The sequence below is a fragment of the Heptranchias perlo genome, chromosome 2 (genome assembly GCF_035084215.1).
Source record: "Heptranchias perlo isolate sHepPer1 chromosome 2, sHepPer1.hap1, whole genome shotgun sequence".
Classification (NCBI taxonomy): Eukaryota; Metazoa; Chordata; class Chondrichthyes; order Hexanchiformes; family Hexanchidae; genus Heptranchias; species Heptranchias perlo.
In genome coordinates this window covers 131,373,842-131,392,957 of record NC_090326.1, presented here as the reverse complement: position 1 = coordinate 131,392,957, position 19,116 = coordinate 131,373,842, and the positions used below count along the sequence as shown (strand labels likewise).

At 43.7% G+C, this 19,116-nt stretch overlaps 1 protein-coding gene across 1 annotated transcript in view; it reads right to left on the bottom strand.

Annotated features, from left to right (window-relative positions):
- gpr158a (G protein-coupled receptor 158a) overlaps window positions 1–19,116 on the bottom strand; it is a 529,385-nt gene that overhangs the window by 249,638 nt on the left and 260,631 nt on the right. Inside the window, exon 4 of the mRNA XM_067999059.1 lies at window positions 1,676–1,890. Coding sequence (XP_067855160.1) covers window positions 1,676–1,890 — 215 coding nt within the window. The remainder of the gene's footprint in view (window positions 1–1,675; window positions 1,891–19,116) is intronic.

Sequence of the window (19,116 nt, the reverse complement as noted above, 5' to 3'; positions counted from 1 at the left end):
GAATTGAACACAATACTCCGGCTGAGGCCTAACCAGTATTTAATAAAGGTTTAGCATAACTTCCTTGCTTTTGTACTCTATGCCTCTATTAATAAAGCTCAGGAATCCATATGCTTTTTTAACAGCCTTCTCAACTTCACCTGCCACCTTCAAAGATTTGTGTATGTGCATCCCCAGGTCTCTCTGTTCCTGCACCTCCTTTAAAATTGTTCCATTTAATTTATATTGCCTCTCCTCATTCTAACTAACAAAATGCATCACTTCACACTTCTCTGTGCTAAATTTCATCTGCCATGTGTCTGCCCATTTCACCAGTATGCCTATGTCCCCCTGAAATATCTTACTATCCTCCACATTGTTTACTACATTTCTGACTTATCTGCAAACTTTGAAATGATACCCTCCATATCCAAGTCCAAGTCATTAATATATATTAAAAAGAGAAGTGGTCTTAATACTGACCCCTGGGGAACACCACTGTATACTTCCCTCCAGTCTGAAAAATAACCATTCACATCTACTCTGCTTTCTGTCCCCTGGCCAATTTTGTATCCATGTTGCCACTGTCGCTTTAGTCCCATGGGCTTTAATTTTGCTAACAAGTCTATTATGTGGTACTTAATCAAATGGCTTTTGAAAGTCCATATATACAACATCAACTACACTACCCTCATCAACCCTCTCCGTTACTTCATCAAAGAACTCAATCAAGTTAACACAATTTGCCTTTAAGAAATCCGTGCTGACTTTCATTTATTAGCTATCTCCTTATTTGCTCACTCAGTCATTCTTGCACAGAGAAGTCCACAATGCAGCAATCCAGTGTAACACACTGCAGTCTGCATTGCCATGTGCATCTACGCTTCAAGGGGTGTATTACTGAAAGCATTGCAAAGTACGTTCCACTTCTACTCCTCCGAGTGCCTTAGAGAAGGAGCCAGCCGAGCCAAATGTACAGACTCAACCTAGCACCTCACACACTCTGCATCCCCCATTCTTACTGTTGTAAGCATCTGAACGATAGCACATCCAACAATACAGAACTCCTTCAGTACTGCATTGAATTGCCAGCCTAGATGATGTACTCAAATCCTGGAGTGGGGTTTGAACCCACAAGCTTCTGACTCAGAGGCAAGAATGATACCAGTGAGGCAAGGGAAAGCCTGGGAATAGCGCCAAAAGCATCAGCAGACTCTGTGATCAATAGTTTTTTCAGTTTCCACCTCTTTAAACTTGCATTTATACAGCCAAAAAAAATGGCCACGGAGGAGTAGGAGATCTACTCCTAGACATTTGCCAAAGCTGCTGCTTAACTTCCCTTCCTTGCTTCATCCTGTGAGTAAGCGTTGGTCTCGGCCTGCCTCTGTCATGATGTCAAGGGGACTCAACTGGGGAGGAATCACAGATGTAAACTCCTATCCTACTAGTCAGTGGCACAGCCCAATGACTCTTTACCACCAAGCTGTCCCATTGCTAAAACACTTGGTCTGAGGGTGGATTGGACACGATGTCTGAAAAGGAGTGTATTCAGGAAAAAGATTATTCTAATGGAATTTTCCCCTATAGGTTGTTTTACCCTCTAATTCTCATACCTGTATTTGCCTTTTGACCCACAAGACCTCTGTAAACATCCTCGCTTCAGCATCAATACATTGTTAAGGAGTCTAATATTTACCTTACACCTGCGGAATTGGTAGACCACTAGCATAGCGATGAAATCCAACATCATGCAGAAAGCCTCGAATGCGATGATGGCAATGCGCAGGTGCTTGTCCTCCTCTGCGTGGCAGGGACTGTCATCTTGACATGAGCTACATCCATTCCTGCAGGGAAGGCACTCATATACACTTCCATGCTGGCCTTGGGCAATGGCATGTTCTTTAATCTTCCCTGAAAAATATCACAATGTAAACTTTTAGGCTTTCATGAGAAGACAATGCTCTTATCAGACAGTTCTAAAGTATGGATTAGCTCTATATCCAATTTCAAATCTGAATCAATCCATAGTAGGATGATTTAAATTTATTCAGAACAGTTCTAGTATTGTCCTGAATGGATAGATGAGTATAATATTTCCGTTGTGTGCACTGGACGTCTACCGAGAAGCCCAATCCAACATGGCGGGTAGTGCACTTCTGGCGCAGAATAAGCACGCCTCTTCCTGCCATATTGGACCCATGGGTGCCTGTAAAACGGGCGTGGTGCAATCAAATTTCTGGACCATAGTGTGCTGCATGATTCCAGCAGTCACCATAAGAGAAGAAAATACTACAGAAACAAATGATACTTCTCAAATGGGATGAAATCCCCAAAAATAACTTGTTTAGAGCTGGACGGTTTCCTTCCTGGTTACTCTGATATGGTGACAATGTCAATTAGTTTTACATGATGTGACATAATGCTAACTCAGACATGGAGCACTGCTGTCAGTGTCATAAACATCAAACAGAGAATACTCCAAAAACCATACTGAGTTTTACACCTTAACATTTTACCAAATACTCATGGTACATCCTATGCCAAAGAACTAATGAAAGATTCAAACATAGTGTCAGTATTAAGAAGTTCTTTAGCACATGTAAACGGGAGAAAGGGTCAATAATTCTGTCACACCGAGTTTACTGATGCATTGATTTCTGATTCCCAGTCCAGCGCATCGGTGCTGAGTCAATCAATACGATGCTTGTGGCATTAACCAGACATTGTCACATTGAGATAACTTGCAATTTATTTTTTGGCATCTGCCAACCCACCATATTTGATGGGTCCTCAAATGTGTGATGAAAATAGTGTGTCACGCTGGGTGTGTATCACGGTGCATCAAGTATCCAAACTGCATTAGTCTGATGGAAGTTGCTGGGAAAAGATTACGGTGGAGCAGACTCTCAGTCAGCTACAATACAAGCACATCCCCGGTGGCTAGTACTTTGGCATTTACAGCATCGGCTGATTCCAATGCTTTCAGGAACCGAGTCTGCCTGCAAAATTCACCAACCTGATCACATCACCCTTTGAACAATTGATTTTCCAAGAATTAGAAATCCAGGTTAAATTTATAAAAGCATTCCTGTAGAACATGGTGGAATGGTGTGGAAAAAGGTTTCAAAAGTAATTGCAGAAATATTTAGCAAAACTAGACTGGCACTGGGGATGATAATCACAGACTAAAATCTTTATTTTTGCTGTTAACAGTGCAATTTTCTTTTCAGCTCACAGATATGTTTAATCTAAATCAATACTTCCAATGGTAGAATGGGGATATGAGCACTAAAGGCCTAAGATTTAGGGAGGATTTTCCTCTTAAGGGCAGAGGTCCGGTGGGGCTGTACTTCCAACTGACCTTCTATATCCGCCCCAGCCCCCACCCATTTGCCAGGGTCAGGGCTCGTCCCATATGAATGGTAGGTTCCCAGCAGAATTCCTACCGGCGGTGCTACAGTGAGGACACCGCTGCAACACCAGAAGAGGTGGCGAAGGATTTTAAACGGGCAGAACCCCTCTCCCCCCTCAAGATCAGAATTAAGACTCCCACTGAAGGCATTGCCCAAGAACAAGGCCTTCAGTAGTTATGTCTGGGCTGACAGGGAGCACATCTATGTTCTCCTGGGGAAGTGGCACCCTCCCAAACACAGCAGCAGTCATCAGATTTCCGGCACATTGGGACAAGGGGGCACCCAATATATGCCCCTTGCGACACATGCGGCAGAAGAGGCATCCTCCCCTTGACCCTGGAAATTCCGCTGGAATCAGCAGGAAAGATTCCCAAATTGTCAGGATCAGAGCCCCATGGATTTTAAACGCCCTTATATGTATATAAGTAAAAGTCCAGCATGCATCCGTAGCATCACAACTTTTAATGTGTCCTTAGGACAAAATCAGAATTGGCTCAGGTAACTAAGACATGTTGATTGACTCAAAAAGTCTTGTTACAAATTTGGGTCTACTATAGATATCTCCTTGGCTTCAGTGGCACCAATCATTCCCATAAGCAAGGAGTGTCTTCATTTTATGGGAATTGACTCCCTCTGTCCTATACCTACTTGCATGATAACATAGCCTGGGGATGTAACAATAGTACCCCCTTGTGAACTGAGTCGGATATTTATCTTTCGCACGTGCACTTCTTCAATATCCCCAAAGGGAGGCTTAGCAAACACTTGGTGATATGGTATGAATTAATAAACTGACTGATATGATTTAACAAGCTGCAGTTTTTCACAGAATGGCAGTTATGATCAGACTCACTTCATTCAAACGTCTTATCTTCATGTAATGATACAAAACACAGAACATGGCATATTTCATGGGTCATCTTACTTGACTTAAACAAGATGACCTTCTAAATGTACTTTCAGCATTTCTGACCTCATTCTCAGCAAAAGCTCTCAAACTTTCTCTTTAAAAACCTGAATGCATGCGCAGCACCCTGTTTCCAAAAAAAAGCCTCTTTGCCAGATTGCGGTCCAGCCGCTCTCTTATATCTCTTTACTGACACCCAAAAAAGGATCACAGACTTTCCAATACAATGGGTGTAAGGTATTTTTTGATTACCAAGAAAAAACTAACAAATTGCTTATTTACAGGGGAATGACATAAAAGCTAGCTCATTAATATCTAACTATCTATTGTCCTGACCTTTTTTTTAAACTCTTATGAATATGATGCTTTTAATAACCCAACATTAAAAGTAACTCTTTTTTTCCATGTGGTCAAAATATCGCAAAATGCAGATCCATTGATGACCCCAGCATGACCCATTCATTCATGACCTCTGCAACCTGTCGTATTCAAAAAGCTTCCTTCTTTTAAAAACTGGGCCACAGAGATCTGGCTCCCTGACCTCAACATTTGGGGAGGAAGGTGGCCTCAACCTCCGCTGAGTACTTCCCTTTCCTCTTCTTCCTCCACCTGCTCCTGTCCACCCATGTTCTGTGACTAACCATCCGCAATGGCCTCCTGCTGGCTATCTAAACCATTCAGGTGAATGCATCTGAGCTGGTGAGTGGGTAGGGTAAATGCAGTGATGGGGTGTTAGGTGTGCTGTTACTTCTCAAGGAGTAGGTGAGTCCCAGGAGGGGCTGGCTCTGGACGGCAGAGAAGATCCTGCAAAGACAAAGGACAGAGTGACAAGAAAGAGCTAGAATGATAATACCAACATGGCGTAGGCTAACATTTCACATGGTTCTGCTGCTCTTGGAAAAACTGTGTAAGGTCTTTAGATAGAATGTTATATTGCAATGTTCTGGAAGGAGCCCTGGGATACTAGTCACCTTCTGAGATTTGCTACTTCATCTCTCGCAACCTCCAGGATTCAGTTCCTTGTATGGAGATGGCCTGCTCCTCGAAGTGGGTGAGGTTCCTTAAGGATTCTCCCCTCCACCTGTTGCCTAATGCCTCCTTCTGCTGTTGTAAACAATTCAGGAAGGAGGAAGCCTCCGAAAGCTTGTGAATTTAAAATAAAATTGCTGGACTATAACTTGGTGTTGTAAAATTGTTTACAATTGTCAACCCCAGTCCATCACCGGCATCTCCACATCCTTCTGCTGTGGCCAGTTTGCACTCCTCTCCCATAGAATTACAATACCCAGAGTCTAGCATGACCATCTGAGTCATGTGACAACTAGGTGAAAATTTAGAATAACAACCATAAGGTGTAATGGTGAAGGAAAATCAAAAGTAAAAAGATTTTATTTTTTTCAACATATAATGCAGTTTACACAGTTAAATAAACATTCTGAGATAAGGGTATTGTTGGGAATGATTTTTTTTTTGGTGTCATTGAGAGGGCTGCTGTTTGTACTGGAACTGGAGGCGGATGTTTATTGGGTCCTTTGATAATGAACTCAGACTACTTTGCATACGTCTTTCAATTAATTTAGCGTAGACCATGGTAAATGGCCACCTGTTCGAGGTGCTGCTCATTGGAGACCAAAGGAAAAGCCTCCTTAGTGCAGTGTTACATAAATGAAAGCTTCATCAAGATCTACAAATCCACCGTGAGAAGTAAAGAGAGGAGAAATATATTTCAGAATCATGGAAGTAACTGAAAAGAAAGACTTTGGAGAGAGGGAGTAGAATAAACAAATAAACTATATCTTCAATGGAACAAACTGAAAATGAATTACATTGACAGTAAAATAGTTTTCTTTATTTTAATAGGTTACATTTGAAGATATAAATACCTACGTTCAAAAGTTGACACAGTCTCAGCATTGAGCTGTGAGATTTTTACAGATCACAGTTACTTTTCACTGACTTTTGAAATGTGGTAGCTGACGGCTTCAGGCTTTCACCTTGACAGGATAGCCTCTCTTTTCTCTCCCTCCCACTAGACACTGACAGTTGGAATGCTGTAATCTTTCCCTTTACCTTTCTGGAGCTTTGTTTACATCGTTTCCCAAAGGCTTTGCATCACCTCCAGCCTTCCTGACAATCCCCACCCATGTCTGGTGTTGTAAAATTAATGTAAAGTATCTTACAACACAGGTTATAGTTCAACAATTTTATTTGAAAATGCGAAACGTTCAAGGATTCCCACATTCACCTGACGAAGGAGAAAGCCTCCGAAAGCTTGTGATTTTCAAATAAAATTGTTGGACTATAACCTGGTGTTGTAAGATTCTTTACATTTGTCAACCCCAGTCCATCACCGGCATCTCCACATCATTGTAAAATTAAGAAGGCGGACACCGCATATCGCCACATTTCTTCGCTCTACTATTGAATGTTTCCTTTTCCTTGGCTTTCTTGATAACTATGCTGAAAAACCATCATTCTGTTTCCAATCTGGTTTTAAAATAAAAGCTCAAGAAGAATTTATAGGGTCAGGTGTGTGTACAGAAGGGAGTGGGACATGACAAGACTAAAAAGAGAACTTCACAGTTCAATCCACTCTGGCTGATGCAATTAATTTGCATCACAAACTGAAGGTAACAACTCAAAATGGCTTTGCATATTATATGTGAGGTAATAAATTATGAATTACTGGAAAGCCCAGACCCTGGCTGGCTCTCACAAAAGCACAAATACTACAATGCACTAATGTGTGTGGAGAAATAAATTCACCAGAACAGAAAATATCCAGAAAATAACTGCTTTCCAACATCTTAAAATCTATTAACAGGCTATGAAACACTTTAGCTGCCTCTGTATGAAAGTAAGTAGCATGCTTGTGCTCTTGACTTCTAACTATTGTTCTCCTCTGTTCCCTTTATTTTGGTCAGTCAGTAAAGTGGCTTCTCCAGCCAGACCCTGCCAGCTGTGATGAATGATTCAGAAGCCTTCAACTTTCTTTTTCAAATGCTGTGAATTTCCAGCGTTTCCTGCTTTCATTTTAAAAACATCTTATTATTTCTAGTATAAAGCTATGATTCAATTAAAGATACTTAAACTTCAAAAATCAATTCTTTCATTTATATTTTTAATACAGCTGTTATGTTTGGGAACATGGTTCGAATAACATTGAAGAGAAACCATTCCTTCTACAAGGTCAATGGGGGAGAAATTGAACGTCGGCGGTAGTGCAAAACGGATTATAGTGAATCGGCAGCCCGATTTACACCCCGCCCGATTTACACCCGGCCCGGTTTACACCCCGCCCGGTTTAAACCCTGCCCTATTTAAACCCGGCCAGATTTAAACCCTGCCCAATTTACGCCCAGCCTGATTTACACCCCGCCCGGTTTAAATCCGACCCTATTTACACCCAGCCCGATTTAAACCCCGCCCGATTTACACGGTCGTTTTACACTCCGCCCGATTTTCTTCTCCATGGCGAGGTGTGAAATGGGCTGCCGAATCACTATCACCCATTTTGCACTACCGCCAAGATCAGTTTTATCCAAAATGTGTTTGTATCTGTTCAGCAGCCATGTTGAATCGACATGTTGATCCATTACATTCATCTCAGCTAAGACCTTCGCAAATGAATCAGGGTGTTACCTCCAGGAATTGGCTCACTCTGCTGGATATGGATGTAATTACATACTACATCACTTAAACACCACGGGCACAATTTTAAAAGCAAAGTCCGGGTGTGTTGGGAGCGGGAAGGCAAACAAAATCGGGATTTTCTGGAGGGGGAAGGAATCGCAATTCCAACCCCCCAAAAAACATGCACGACCCAAAGTCATCTGAGTTCTTAAGGTACTTGAAATGTGCATAAATATAACTAACAATGATGGCAAGCAATTTCAACGCTGCCTCAACGTGTTTCCCATGCTGTGTGAAGCATACCATGGGAAACTAGACGGGCTGCAGCCGGCAGCCATTTGGACATTTAAATCCCTGATTGACAGATGGGGATAAAAGGTGAGTTATTGCAGCAGGGCACTCAGTTCTCTCAGACAAACATTTGGCTGGGAGATTTTTGTGTTTAGACTGAGAATTCTTAGTTCACACTCAGAATTGTTTTGTTTACAAATATTTACCTACTTTTTGGACCCCCTCAAACTGACACCATCTGGATGTGGGGGGGCACGATGGCTGCATTCACCAGTATATCTGAGGAAGAGGAACATCACCAGCCTCGCCAGGCACGGCATGCACTTCCATCACTTGCACCTCCACCACACAGTGCTGCGCCACAGGCACCTGCACAAGAGCAGAGAGAGGAACAACAGAGGGAGCGACGTCACAGGAGGCACTACCCTCGTCAGAGGGTCTACAAACTGCAACTACACATACATCCACTGTAAACTCACCGACTGGGTGGCATCAAGTCTCACCGTTCATGATGAAGCACATGAAAGGCCCCGATCACAAAAGCCAGTCAAGAATGGGCAATACGTGGCAGTGGTGGTGAGAATTATAACACTGAATTTGAATTTAACAAAAACCAAATATATATTAAAAACATGACAGTCTGTCAAACACCCTTGTGCAAACCCTTCGTCATCACTAAATCCTTAGCCTTTCTCTTCCTACTACTTATATGTGGTGCATCCCCTGTGGCTGCAGCAGAGGTAGTGGCAGGTTGCTCATGTTCATGCCCTGACTGTTTCGATGTTTTCGGCCTATGGCCTCTGGGTTTTGGAGCCCGTGATGGCCCCGGCAAAGATTGCTCCACCTGCACCTGTGCAGGGGCAGACTCGACCACCTTTAAATCCAGGCGCTCCAGCTGACAGCCTGTCTGCACTCTTAAATAATGGATCTGTCATGACAACAACTATAATTCCATGAACTGCAAAGATTGTATCCAGGCATGGCATTATGGCTTGAGTAGATTTCAATTTCAATTTCTGGAAACCTTCAGTAATTATCTATGATCAAAAAGAAAACTTTTTTTTATTTGTTCTCGGGGTGTGGGCGACACTATCAAGGCTTCATTTTTATTCAAAATACACAGCAGTCAACACCTGTAAAGAGAAACAGCAGCTTATGGTGTTTCTGGTGTGTACCCTTCATCAGAACAGGTTCACATCCAGAATGTCTGTTCTCTTCACAAAAGCTGATTATCCTGCTGCATATTCCCAGGATTTTCTGATTTTTATTTCAGATTTCTAGCATTTTCAGTTTGTCATTTTAATTTCACATTTTTACTGTCCAGGTTTAGTTGTTCTGAGAAGGTGGTGATGGTAGTGGTTCCTTTCTGGAAGTTCAGACATCACAAGTGGTTCTTCCTTGTTTCCAGCTTGCATTGCCAAGCAAGCCATGCAACTCTTACTAATGTCAGGGATCTCATTTTCTCACATAAATATAATTTTGTTTTCACAACCTTTAGGCGACCACACCACGCACAGTGTTCAAAATTTTCCAACATTTCAGCTTTCTCAATGAAGAACAACTCAATCTTCAGTTATTGATATTTATTCTCTTGTGTTCCACAATACTTTGTATGTCTCTTTTACCGTATACAATTTATTAACACAATGACCCTGTGCTAAACCTATAATAGAGTATTTTCTTTGTTTCCTGCCTGACTTCATCAAGGAATGTTAATGCCTTTAGAGTTGAATATTGTGCAATGAAGTTAATAAAGTCTTCGGCCAATTTTGCAGAGTGGCTTGCAGTGGAGTCCAGATTTGGATGTTGTGATATGTATCTGCTGAATTTTCTATTCTTGTGTGATAGTCTTTTATGATTGACACTACAAATGCCACCTCTGAACCCAGACAGAACACGTTGTTGTTGGATTTCTAAAGATAGGTGCAAGGAGTCAATGGCATAAAATAACATTGAATGGATGGCCATGGCAGCACATGTAGAAACGCTGTACTTTTACTGTTATTGCAAGTGCCTCTCACTCAACCCGACTATATTGTTGTATTGCAGGAGATAGCAAACAACTCACATAATTGATAATTTTACTGTTCTTGGCCTCATCAATCTGAGTTAGCATTGCTCCAAAACCAAAAGGATTCACATCCACGCAGAGTTCATAGAATCATAGAATGATACAGCACAAAAGGTGGCCATTCGGTCCATCGTGCCTGTGCCGGCTCTTTGGTCGAGCTATCCAATTTCTCCCAACCCCTGCTTTTTCCCAGTAGCCTTGATTTTTTTTCCCTTCAAGTATTTATCCAATTCCCTTTTGAAAGTTATTACTGAATCTGCTTCCATCACCCTTTCAGGCACTGCATGCCAGATTACAACTCGCTGTGTAAACGTTTTCTTCCTCTTGTCGCCTCTGGCTCTTTTGTGAATCAACTTAAATCTGTGTCCTCTATTTACCGATGCTTCTGTCACTGGAAACAGTTTCTCCTTATTTACTCTGTCAAAACCCTTTATGATTTTGAACACTTCTATCAAATCTCCCCTTAACCTTCAAAGGAACATAGGAACAGGAGTAGGCCATTCAGCCCCTCGTGCCTGCTTCGCCATTTGATAAGATCATGGCTGATCTGTGATCTAACTCCATGGGCTCGATTTTAGGGTCGGGTTTCCGGCGGGTTCCCAGCGGGGTGGCCCCGAAAATCCCGATCTCCGGTCACGTGACCGGATCGCGACGAAATCCCGGCCACTTCCGGGTACCGCGCTGACGTGCGGGGCTGCGCGCGCAAGCCCCTCTGGTGGGAATCCCGCAGGCAATTAAAGCCAGCGGGGTTCCACTTGAGTGTACTTAACTTGCTCGTTGTGGTCAGTTAATGAGCTGAAGCAGCTGTCAAAAGAGGAAGTGTGGGATTTTAGGTTCAAGGCAGTCAGTTTCCCACACTGGGGGAAACAGGACCCTTCAAACCAGGCGTGTTGCAGCCAGCAGCCTGTGGCAGGTGCCAAGGTGCGCTCCACGGGGGAGAGCCCTCACCCACGCAGGAGGCCACCGCGTCACATAGGGCAACCCCTGCCCCCCACCACCCCCCGCCAAGCCAGAGGACAGACCGACACGAAACCGCAGCCCCAGTCCGAGGACCCACACACCTACCCTGCACAACCCCTCAGACCAACACCTGCCAGTTGGGTGGTGTGTGGACACCCTCGGAGGACGAAGAGCATGACCACCACCAGCAGCCTAGCAGTCCACGCCGTCCGCCGCAGAGACGTGGATCCCCCCAACACGGTGTTGTTGCACGCCCACCTGCACAGCAGGAGGGAGGGCTACCGCAGAGAGAGACGCGTCGCAGAGGGCACTACCCTCGCCACAGGGTCCACAGACCGAGGCGCAGCTCCCCGGACCTCTCCGAGCAGCAGTGCACAGGGAGGCGCAGATTCGCTCGACATGTAGTCGTGGAGATCTGCAGCCTCTTTCATGCCGAGCTGCTCCTGGCTGGCCCCAGCACCAACTGCTTACCTGTCGCTGGCAAAGTCACCACTGCCCTCCACACCTTCTCCTCCGCATCCTTCCAGGGTGCAGCCGGCTACACCGCCGATGTCTCTCAGTCGTCTGCGCGGACGAGCCCTGCAAATACACCTGCACCTACTCTGCAGTAACACGATGGGTGGCATCAGTGGTGGGTCCTCATAGTGATACCCAGGAGCGGGCATTATTGGACACAACGGACAGGATTCGCGGAGACATGGCAGTGGTGGTGTCAATATAATGTGTGCTGTTTGTTGCTCTGAAATTCAATATGGGTAACACCCATGACAAACCCTCAGACACCCTTGTGCACCCCCTTCATGCTGACGAGACGTTTGCCTTACGCTGCCTACTGCACATATGTGATGCATGCCCTGTGGCTGCAGCACAGGTGGTGGCAGGTTGAGTGAGGCTGGCCGTGAGGGAGATGCACGAGAGGGTGAGTATGGGATGGAGCCATGAGATTGTATGAGGATTGGGTCGCGTGTTAGTGGCAGGATGAGTACTGGCGAGGTGAGTAGGTGGAGGTAAGATGAGGATGGGGTGTGAGTGGGCATGAAGGGTGATGTGACAGAATAGTGTTGGCGGTGCCGAAGGAGATTTGGGGTGGGGGCAGTGTTGTGGCAGACGGAGTGTAGGGGAAAGACTTCGTGTTCTCACTGTGGCGGACCTACTGCGGTCATTGCAGCGCCTCCTGCACTGTATGCAGGTGGGCCATATGTTGGTGGCGCAGGTGACCCCCTCTGCACCTCGAGCCAGGCCTTCTTGGTGGCAGAGGCAGGCCGCTTCCTCCCGCCCGCCGGGGGGAAGATCTGTGTCCTCCCCCTCCTCCTCACCCCATCTGATGATACCTGGGGTGAGGCATCATTAAACTGGGAGCAGCCTTCCCCCTGGGCTGCTCCATGCTGCAATTTGTCCCATTGGTTGCAACATCTGTCAGTGGAGGACTGCCCCTTTAACTAGAGAGCCTCCAGCTGACAGATCGTACTGCGCATGCGCAGCCCGACCGACGCGCAGGCCAGCGCCGTGGACCCCGGAGGAGCAGGTAATTGATTCCTATTAGTGGGTTGCCTGCTACGATTGCGTGGGCAACCCACTAATTTTGCCGTTCGCGTTTTCGACGCTCCCGGAGGACCACCCGCTGGGAACCCGCAGGCCTGCTAAATTCGAGCCCCATATACCTGCCTTTGGCCCATATCCCTTAATACCTTTGGTTGCCAAAAAGCTATCTATCTCACATTTAAATTTAGCAATTGAGCTAGTATCAATTGCCGTTTGCGGAAAAGAGTTCCAAACTTCTACCACCCTTTGTGTGTAGAAATGTTTTCTAATCTCACTCCTGAAAGGTCTGGCTCTAATTTTTGGACTGTGCCCCCTACTCCTAAAATCCCCAACCAGCGGAAATAGTTTCTCTCTATCCAGCCTATCTGTTCCCCTTAATATCTTATAAACTTCGATCAGATCACCCCTTAACCTTCGAAACTCTAAAGAATACAACCCCAATTTGTGTAATCTCTCCTTGTAACTTAACCCGTGAAGTCCGGGTATCATTCTAGTAAATCTACGCTGCACTTCCTCCAAGGCCAATATGTCCTTCCGAAGGTGCGGTGCCCAGAACTGCTCACAGTACTCCAGGTGCGGTCTAACCAGGGTTTTGTATAGCTGCAGCATAACTTCTGCCCCATTGTACTCTAGTCCTCGAGATATAAAGGCCAGCATTCCGTTAGCCTTCTTGATTATTTTCTGCACCTGTTCATGACACTTCAATGATCTATGTACCCGAACCCCTAAGTCCCTTTGGACATCCACTGTTTTTAACTTTTTACCATTTAGAAAGTACCCTGTTCTATCTTTTTTTGATCCAAAGTGGATGACCTCACATTTGTCTACATTGAATTCCATTTGCCACAGTTTTACCTATTCACCTAATCTATCAATATCGCTTTGTAATTTTATGTTATCATCTACACTGCTTACAATGCCACCAATCTTTGTGTCATCGGCAAACTTAGATATGAGACTTTCTATGCCTTCATCTAAGTCGTTAATAAATAGTGTGAAACCCCAGCTTCTCCAGTCTCTCCATATAACTGAAGTCCCTCATCCCTGGCACCATTCTATAAATCTCTTCTGCACCCTCTCTCAGACCTTGACATCCTTCCTAAAATGTATTGCCTGGCATTGGACACAATACTCCACCAATGGCCTAACCAGTGTTTTATAAAAGTTTAGTATAACTTCCTTGCTTTTGTACTCTAAGCCTCTATTTACACATATGCTTTTTTAACTGCCTTCTCAACTTGTCCTGCCACCCTCAAAGATTTGTGTACGTGCACCCCCAGGTCTCTCTGTTCCTGCGCCCCCTTTAAAATTGTACCATTTAGTTCATATTGCCTCTCCTCATTCTTCCTACCAAAATGCATCACTTCACACTTCTCTGCATTAAATTTCATCTGCCATGTATCTGCCCATTTCACCAGTCTATCTATGTCCTCCTGAAGTCTTACTGTCCTCCACATTGTTTACTACATTTCTGAGTTTTGTGTCAGCTGCAAACTTTGAAATTATACCCTCTATACCCAAGTCCAGGTCATTAATGTATATCAAAAAGAGCAGTGGTCCTCATACCGACCCCTGGGAAAACTTCCCTCCAGTGTGAAAAACCGTTCACTACTACTGTCTGATTTCTGTCCCCTAGCCAATTTTGTATCCAAGCTGCCACTGTCCCTTTAATTTTGCTCACAAGTCTATAATGTGGTACTTTATCAAACGCATGAGCCTCATCAACCCTCTCTGTCACTACATCAACCCTCTCTGTCACTACATCAAAGAATTCAATCAAGTTCGTCAAACACAATTTGCCTTTAACAAATCCATACTGACTTTCATTTATTATCCCATACTTTTCCAAGTGCCAATTAATTTTGTGACGGATTACTGTCTCTAAAAGTTTCCCCACCACCGGCATTACGCTGACTGGCTTGTAGTTGCCGGGTTTACCCTTCTCTCCTTTTTTGAACAGGGGTGTAACATTTGCAGTTCTGAGTTTTTTAAGTATGGTGTGATGGTGTCGCTACTATTACAATTCCTGTAATGCTTTGTCATGCTTGACTGCTCACTGGAATGTTACTCAGTAGCTCCATGGTTATACTCAGGTTATGGATGAAGCCTCAACCATACATTACCATCCTTATTAGACCTTTCACATCTGAACAGGACTAACTTTATATATACTTACTCCTAGAAGATATGAAGTATCTTAATGTTGCATAGTTGCAGCTTTCCTGCTGCAGACAATGCTGTCTGGGCCTTTGTGGGTCGCACTGTATGGCACATTCTGCTCATTTAGTTGCTTTACCGTCTTGGGAACTGGTAGGAGTTCTAGTTTATGTTTGTCTTTCTCTAATGTATTGTATATATTAATTTCCTTCTCGGTCTTCTTTCAGCTCAATGCCTTCCTATTTCAGAATGTAATTTTCAGCTGTGTCACGCTTACATTACTTAGCTGTAAGGTGTTATTAAGGCTTGAGAGAGATATGTTTGCTCCCATGCAGGTTTTCTATTTGTATATCTGCAAGGTGTTTTAATTGCTTCTGCTCAATTTCTAGAGGCTGTATTTGTTTAAAGTACTTACAGGTAGTAATTGAATATTCATAGTGCTAGTACTTCACACTACGTTTTAAACAGCATAAGGTTCTGCGATTTCTTCATATTCTTCATCTGATCTTTCTTCATATCGTGAGAGTGTGGGCATTTTGTTGTCAAGGTTATGTCATTTCAGTGGTAATTACTTCTTGGAAAGATTTCATTCTAAAACAAAATTCATACTCGATTCTAACTTATATTATTGTTTTTCCTGTCTGATCTCAGATTGTACTGCATTTGTGAATTATCGGAGAAGGTTAGACAGCGGTCATTAAAGGGGATGTGAGGGAGATTTTTGTGAGGAAAGGTTACAATTTTCTTTCTTTCAATATAGTTTTATTATGAAATGCACATTGAGCCAGATTTTGCTGGGGTAGAGCATCTAGCGGCATGCCGTGTTAGATTTGTTCGTGCATGTTTAAGTTATAAAAATTTTTGCCCACAAAGTTGTTGGAAGTGCAAGCTGATAATGGCTCAGTGAGGACACCAGGGCATCTGGGATCTTGGTGAACAATGGAACAGTGTATCTCCTTAATCAATGGGATTTAAGGATTGAGAAATAAACAGAGGAAAGACTGAGAAGAAGGTGAATTAGAATGGGTGAATTCAATGTCAAATCAGGTACAGAAAGAGAAATAAAGAGTGGGAAAGAAAGATTGGATTAAGAAACTGAGAAAAGAAAGACAGAAAGGAAAAGTAAGAAAAAAATCTTAAATTTAAAATTTGACATTTTTAAAATCTCCAACAACAATTCACAACCTGAAGGGATGAGACTCTACACTTATAATTGTTCACTTTCTGGGCAAGAGAGGTTGATTAGCAGTCATTAACAATTATCACATTGTTAAAAGGGTACTTACGCTGTTAATTACTAGATTTAACTTTCTGTGGTGAGTTTAATGGGCAATTAAAGTGCAAATGCAGCAACCATGAAAATCACGGGGAGGTTAAGCGCCAAGCTAACGGCGGAGCAGTGCAAATCAGCAAACAACATGTGGCGATTCGCAATTCATAGGATATCTCTTTCTTGCTAGAAGTTGCTGGCCGATTTGCACATTAAAAACGGCGTGCGTCATTCAGGCGCCGTTATTTTTTCAGCAAAATCTGGCCCATTCATTTTTTTTAATGTATTATTTTATATGGTATATTATATGTAGTGTATGTATATTTGTTAGCATGTACCAACTTACTTTCAGCATCAATAGCGTTGTGCTTAACTATGTAGTAATAAGGAGTTGAATGAACAAATGCAGTAGGTTGACATAGTAATATGAACGCTGCTTATAAATTTAGGGTACTTAGTTACTGTATAGTGTAAACATCTCTTGCTTGCAATACAGGCTCCCTGGAAATTCGTAGCGGTAGTTAATGCGTCAGAGTTAAAAATAAAAATAATTGTGCACAATATATTCTTGTATATGGCATGCACTTCCTGTACACAGTAACCTTACTTTCTATGTAATGCTTTTGTAATGGAAACCTGTACATATGGAAAAATCTTATAGGAACGTTTTATAAGGGAAAACCGTATGTCAAATTTTCACCATCGGGGTTTGTTGGAGAATCATTCAGATCACTCAAAATGATTTTTGAAATAAAAAATTAATCTACCCTTTTTTTCCCTCAGTGGCTGAAATTTCTAATGTACAAAATAAGATTTTAACCAAAATAAAATATTTTTAAAATTACATTTAAATAGAGCTCTGATATTAGGGGCATCAGCCTCACAGCTCTTCTCTACATTGCCTCCATTGCTTGAATGTCTTCCTTGCGTCTCCATGGCCAGAATTGGACACAGTACTCAAGGTGCAGTCTAACCAGTGCACTGTACAGTTTGACCATGGCCATTAGAAGTTGCATGAACAAACTTCTGAATAGCATACTACTGTTTTCCTGGGTTCCCCTCTCATCCCTCACAAATCCCTAGACTGCAATCTCCCAGGTCCCAGAATCGCCCTAATGCTCCCAGATCCAGGATCATTATCTCAATGTCCCAGAAGTTCATTTGAGGAAGTGAGGGGAGGTCACCGGCATTCTGCTCTCAGATTGGCACCCCATCCACCATCCTAAACATTCACTCCCTCCACCACTGGCGCACTGTGACTGCAGTGTATACCATCCATAGGATGCACTGCAGCAACTCGCCAAGGCTTCTTCGACAGCACCTCCCAAACCCGCGACCTCTACCACCTAGAAGGACAAGGGCAGCAGGCACATGGGAACAACAGCACCTGCATGTTCCCCTCCAAGTCACACACCATCCTGACTTGGAAATATATCGCCGTTCCTTCATTGTCGCTGGGTCAAAATCCTGGAATTCCCTACCTAACAGCACTGTGGGAGAACCTTCACCACACGGACTGCAGCGGTTCAAGAAGGCGGCTCACCACCACCTTCTCAAGGGCAATTAGGGATAGGCAATAAATGCTGGCATTGCACCAACGCCCACATTCCATGAACGAATAACAAAAAAAGATGTGTTTCTCATTGCCAGTTTTGGTTCCAGTCCTATCTGATACGACAACTTCACTAACAGTGTAGGCATTAACTATGACAACACCAGGAATTCTTCCTCACATCATGCAGCAGAGAGTCCATTCCCAGAGTGAAGCGAGACTGGCAGGCAGGAACCACAACTGGCAGTGAAGAGCAATTCAGGGAGGCGGAGTGTCTCTGGGGTGGAGGGGAGAAAAACAGTACAATCTGGGAACTGGGAACGCAGAAAGAAGAATGCCCCTTTAAACCAGGTGGGCAGGAGGGTGGGGGGGGCAGTGGCGGCGGTGAGAAGACTGCCTCTGTGAAGGGGGAGGACTGTTTAATATTTAGTTAGTTAGGGGGAAAATCACAGAATTTCCTGATTTCACAAAAGGAGCTTGAGATAGAAAAAGGCCAAGAACCACTGCAGTAAAATTAAAGAAATCATGAAAAAGAAACATATGATATTAATTGTTGTACATCTGAGTCTACGATGTGAGCATTTTGTAATTTTTTTTAATGATCCTTTCATACCGTCTTGGCTGAGAAGCCTTTTTTTACCCTGAAGTGCGTCAAAATAGCTTCTATTTATATCTCTTATTAATGCAGTGATATTCATTTTTTGTGTGTTTTTAGGCCCCCCCTTTTATAACAAGGGGGGGTTAGGGTGTGTTTATGTGCAGTAAATCAAAAAAAACAAAATAAGTGTCAAATTATAATTTTATTATATCGGTCCAGGATGCACTCCAGTCCCTGCGGTGCCCACCGGTCGTGGAAAGCCTCAAGCGTACCGGCAGACACCGTGTGCTCCCGCTCCAGGGCCACCCGGGCGCGGAGAATTCTGCGGAAGAGAGGCAGAGTCTAAGCGACTGCCCCCATGGGCCACGTCTAACCTAGACCTGTGGACAGCCACCTTGGACAGGCCCAGGAGCAGGCCCACGAGGACGTCCACCGACCTGCCCGCCCCCCCCCCCCCAACTCACCGGGGCGGCCAAAGATCAGGAGCGTGGGGCTGAAGTGCAGCCAGTGACATTGTTGTTTTGAATCCAATACATTTTTAAAAAATAATTAAATATATATATATATATACACACACAGTAAACTATTTTACCCATTATAGTTACATTGTGTTACACCGAGGCTACAACGTAGAAACAGACTATTCGGCCCAACTTATCTGTGCTGGTGCTGATGCTCTACACGAGCCTCCTCCCGCCCCTCTTCATCTAACCCTATCAGGGATTTCAATGAAATTTATTTGC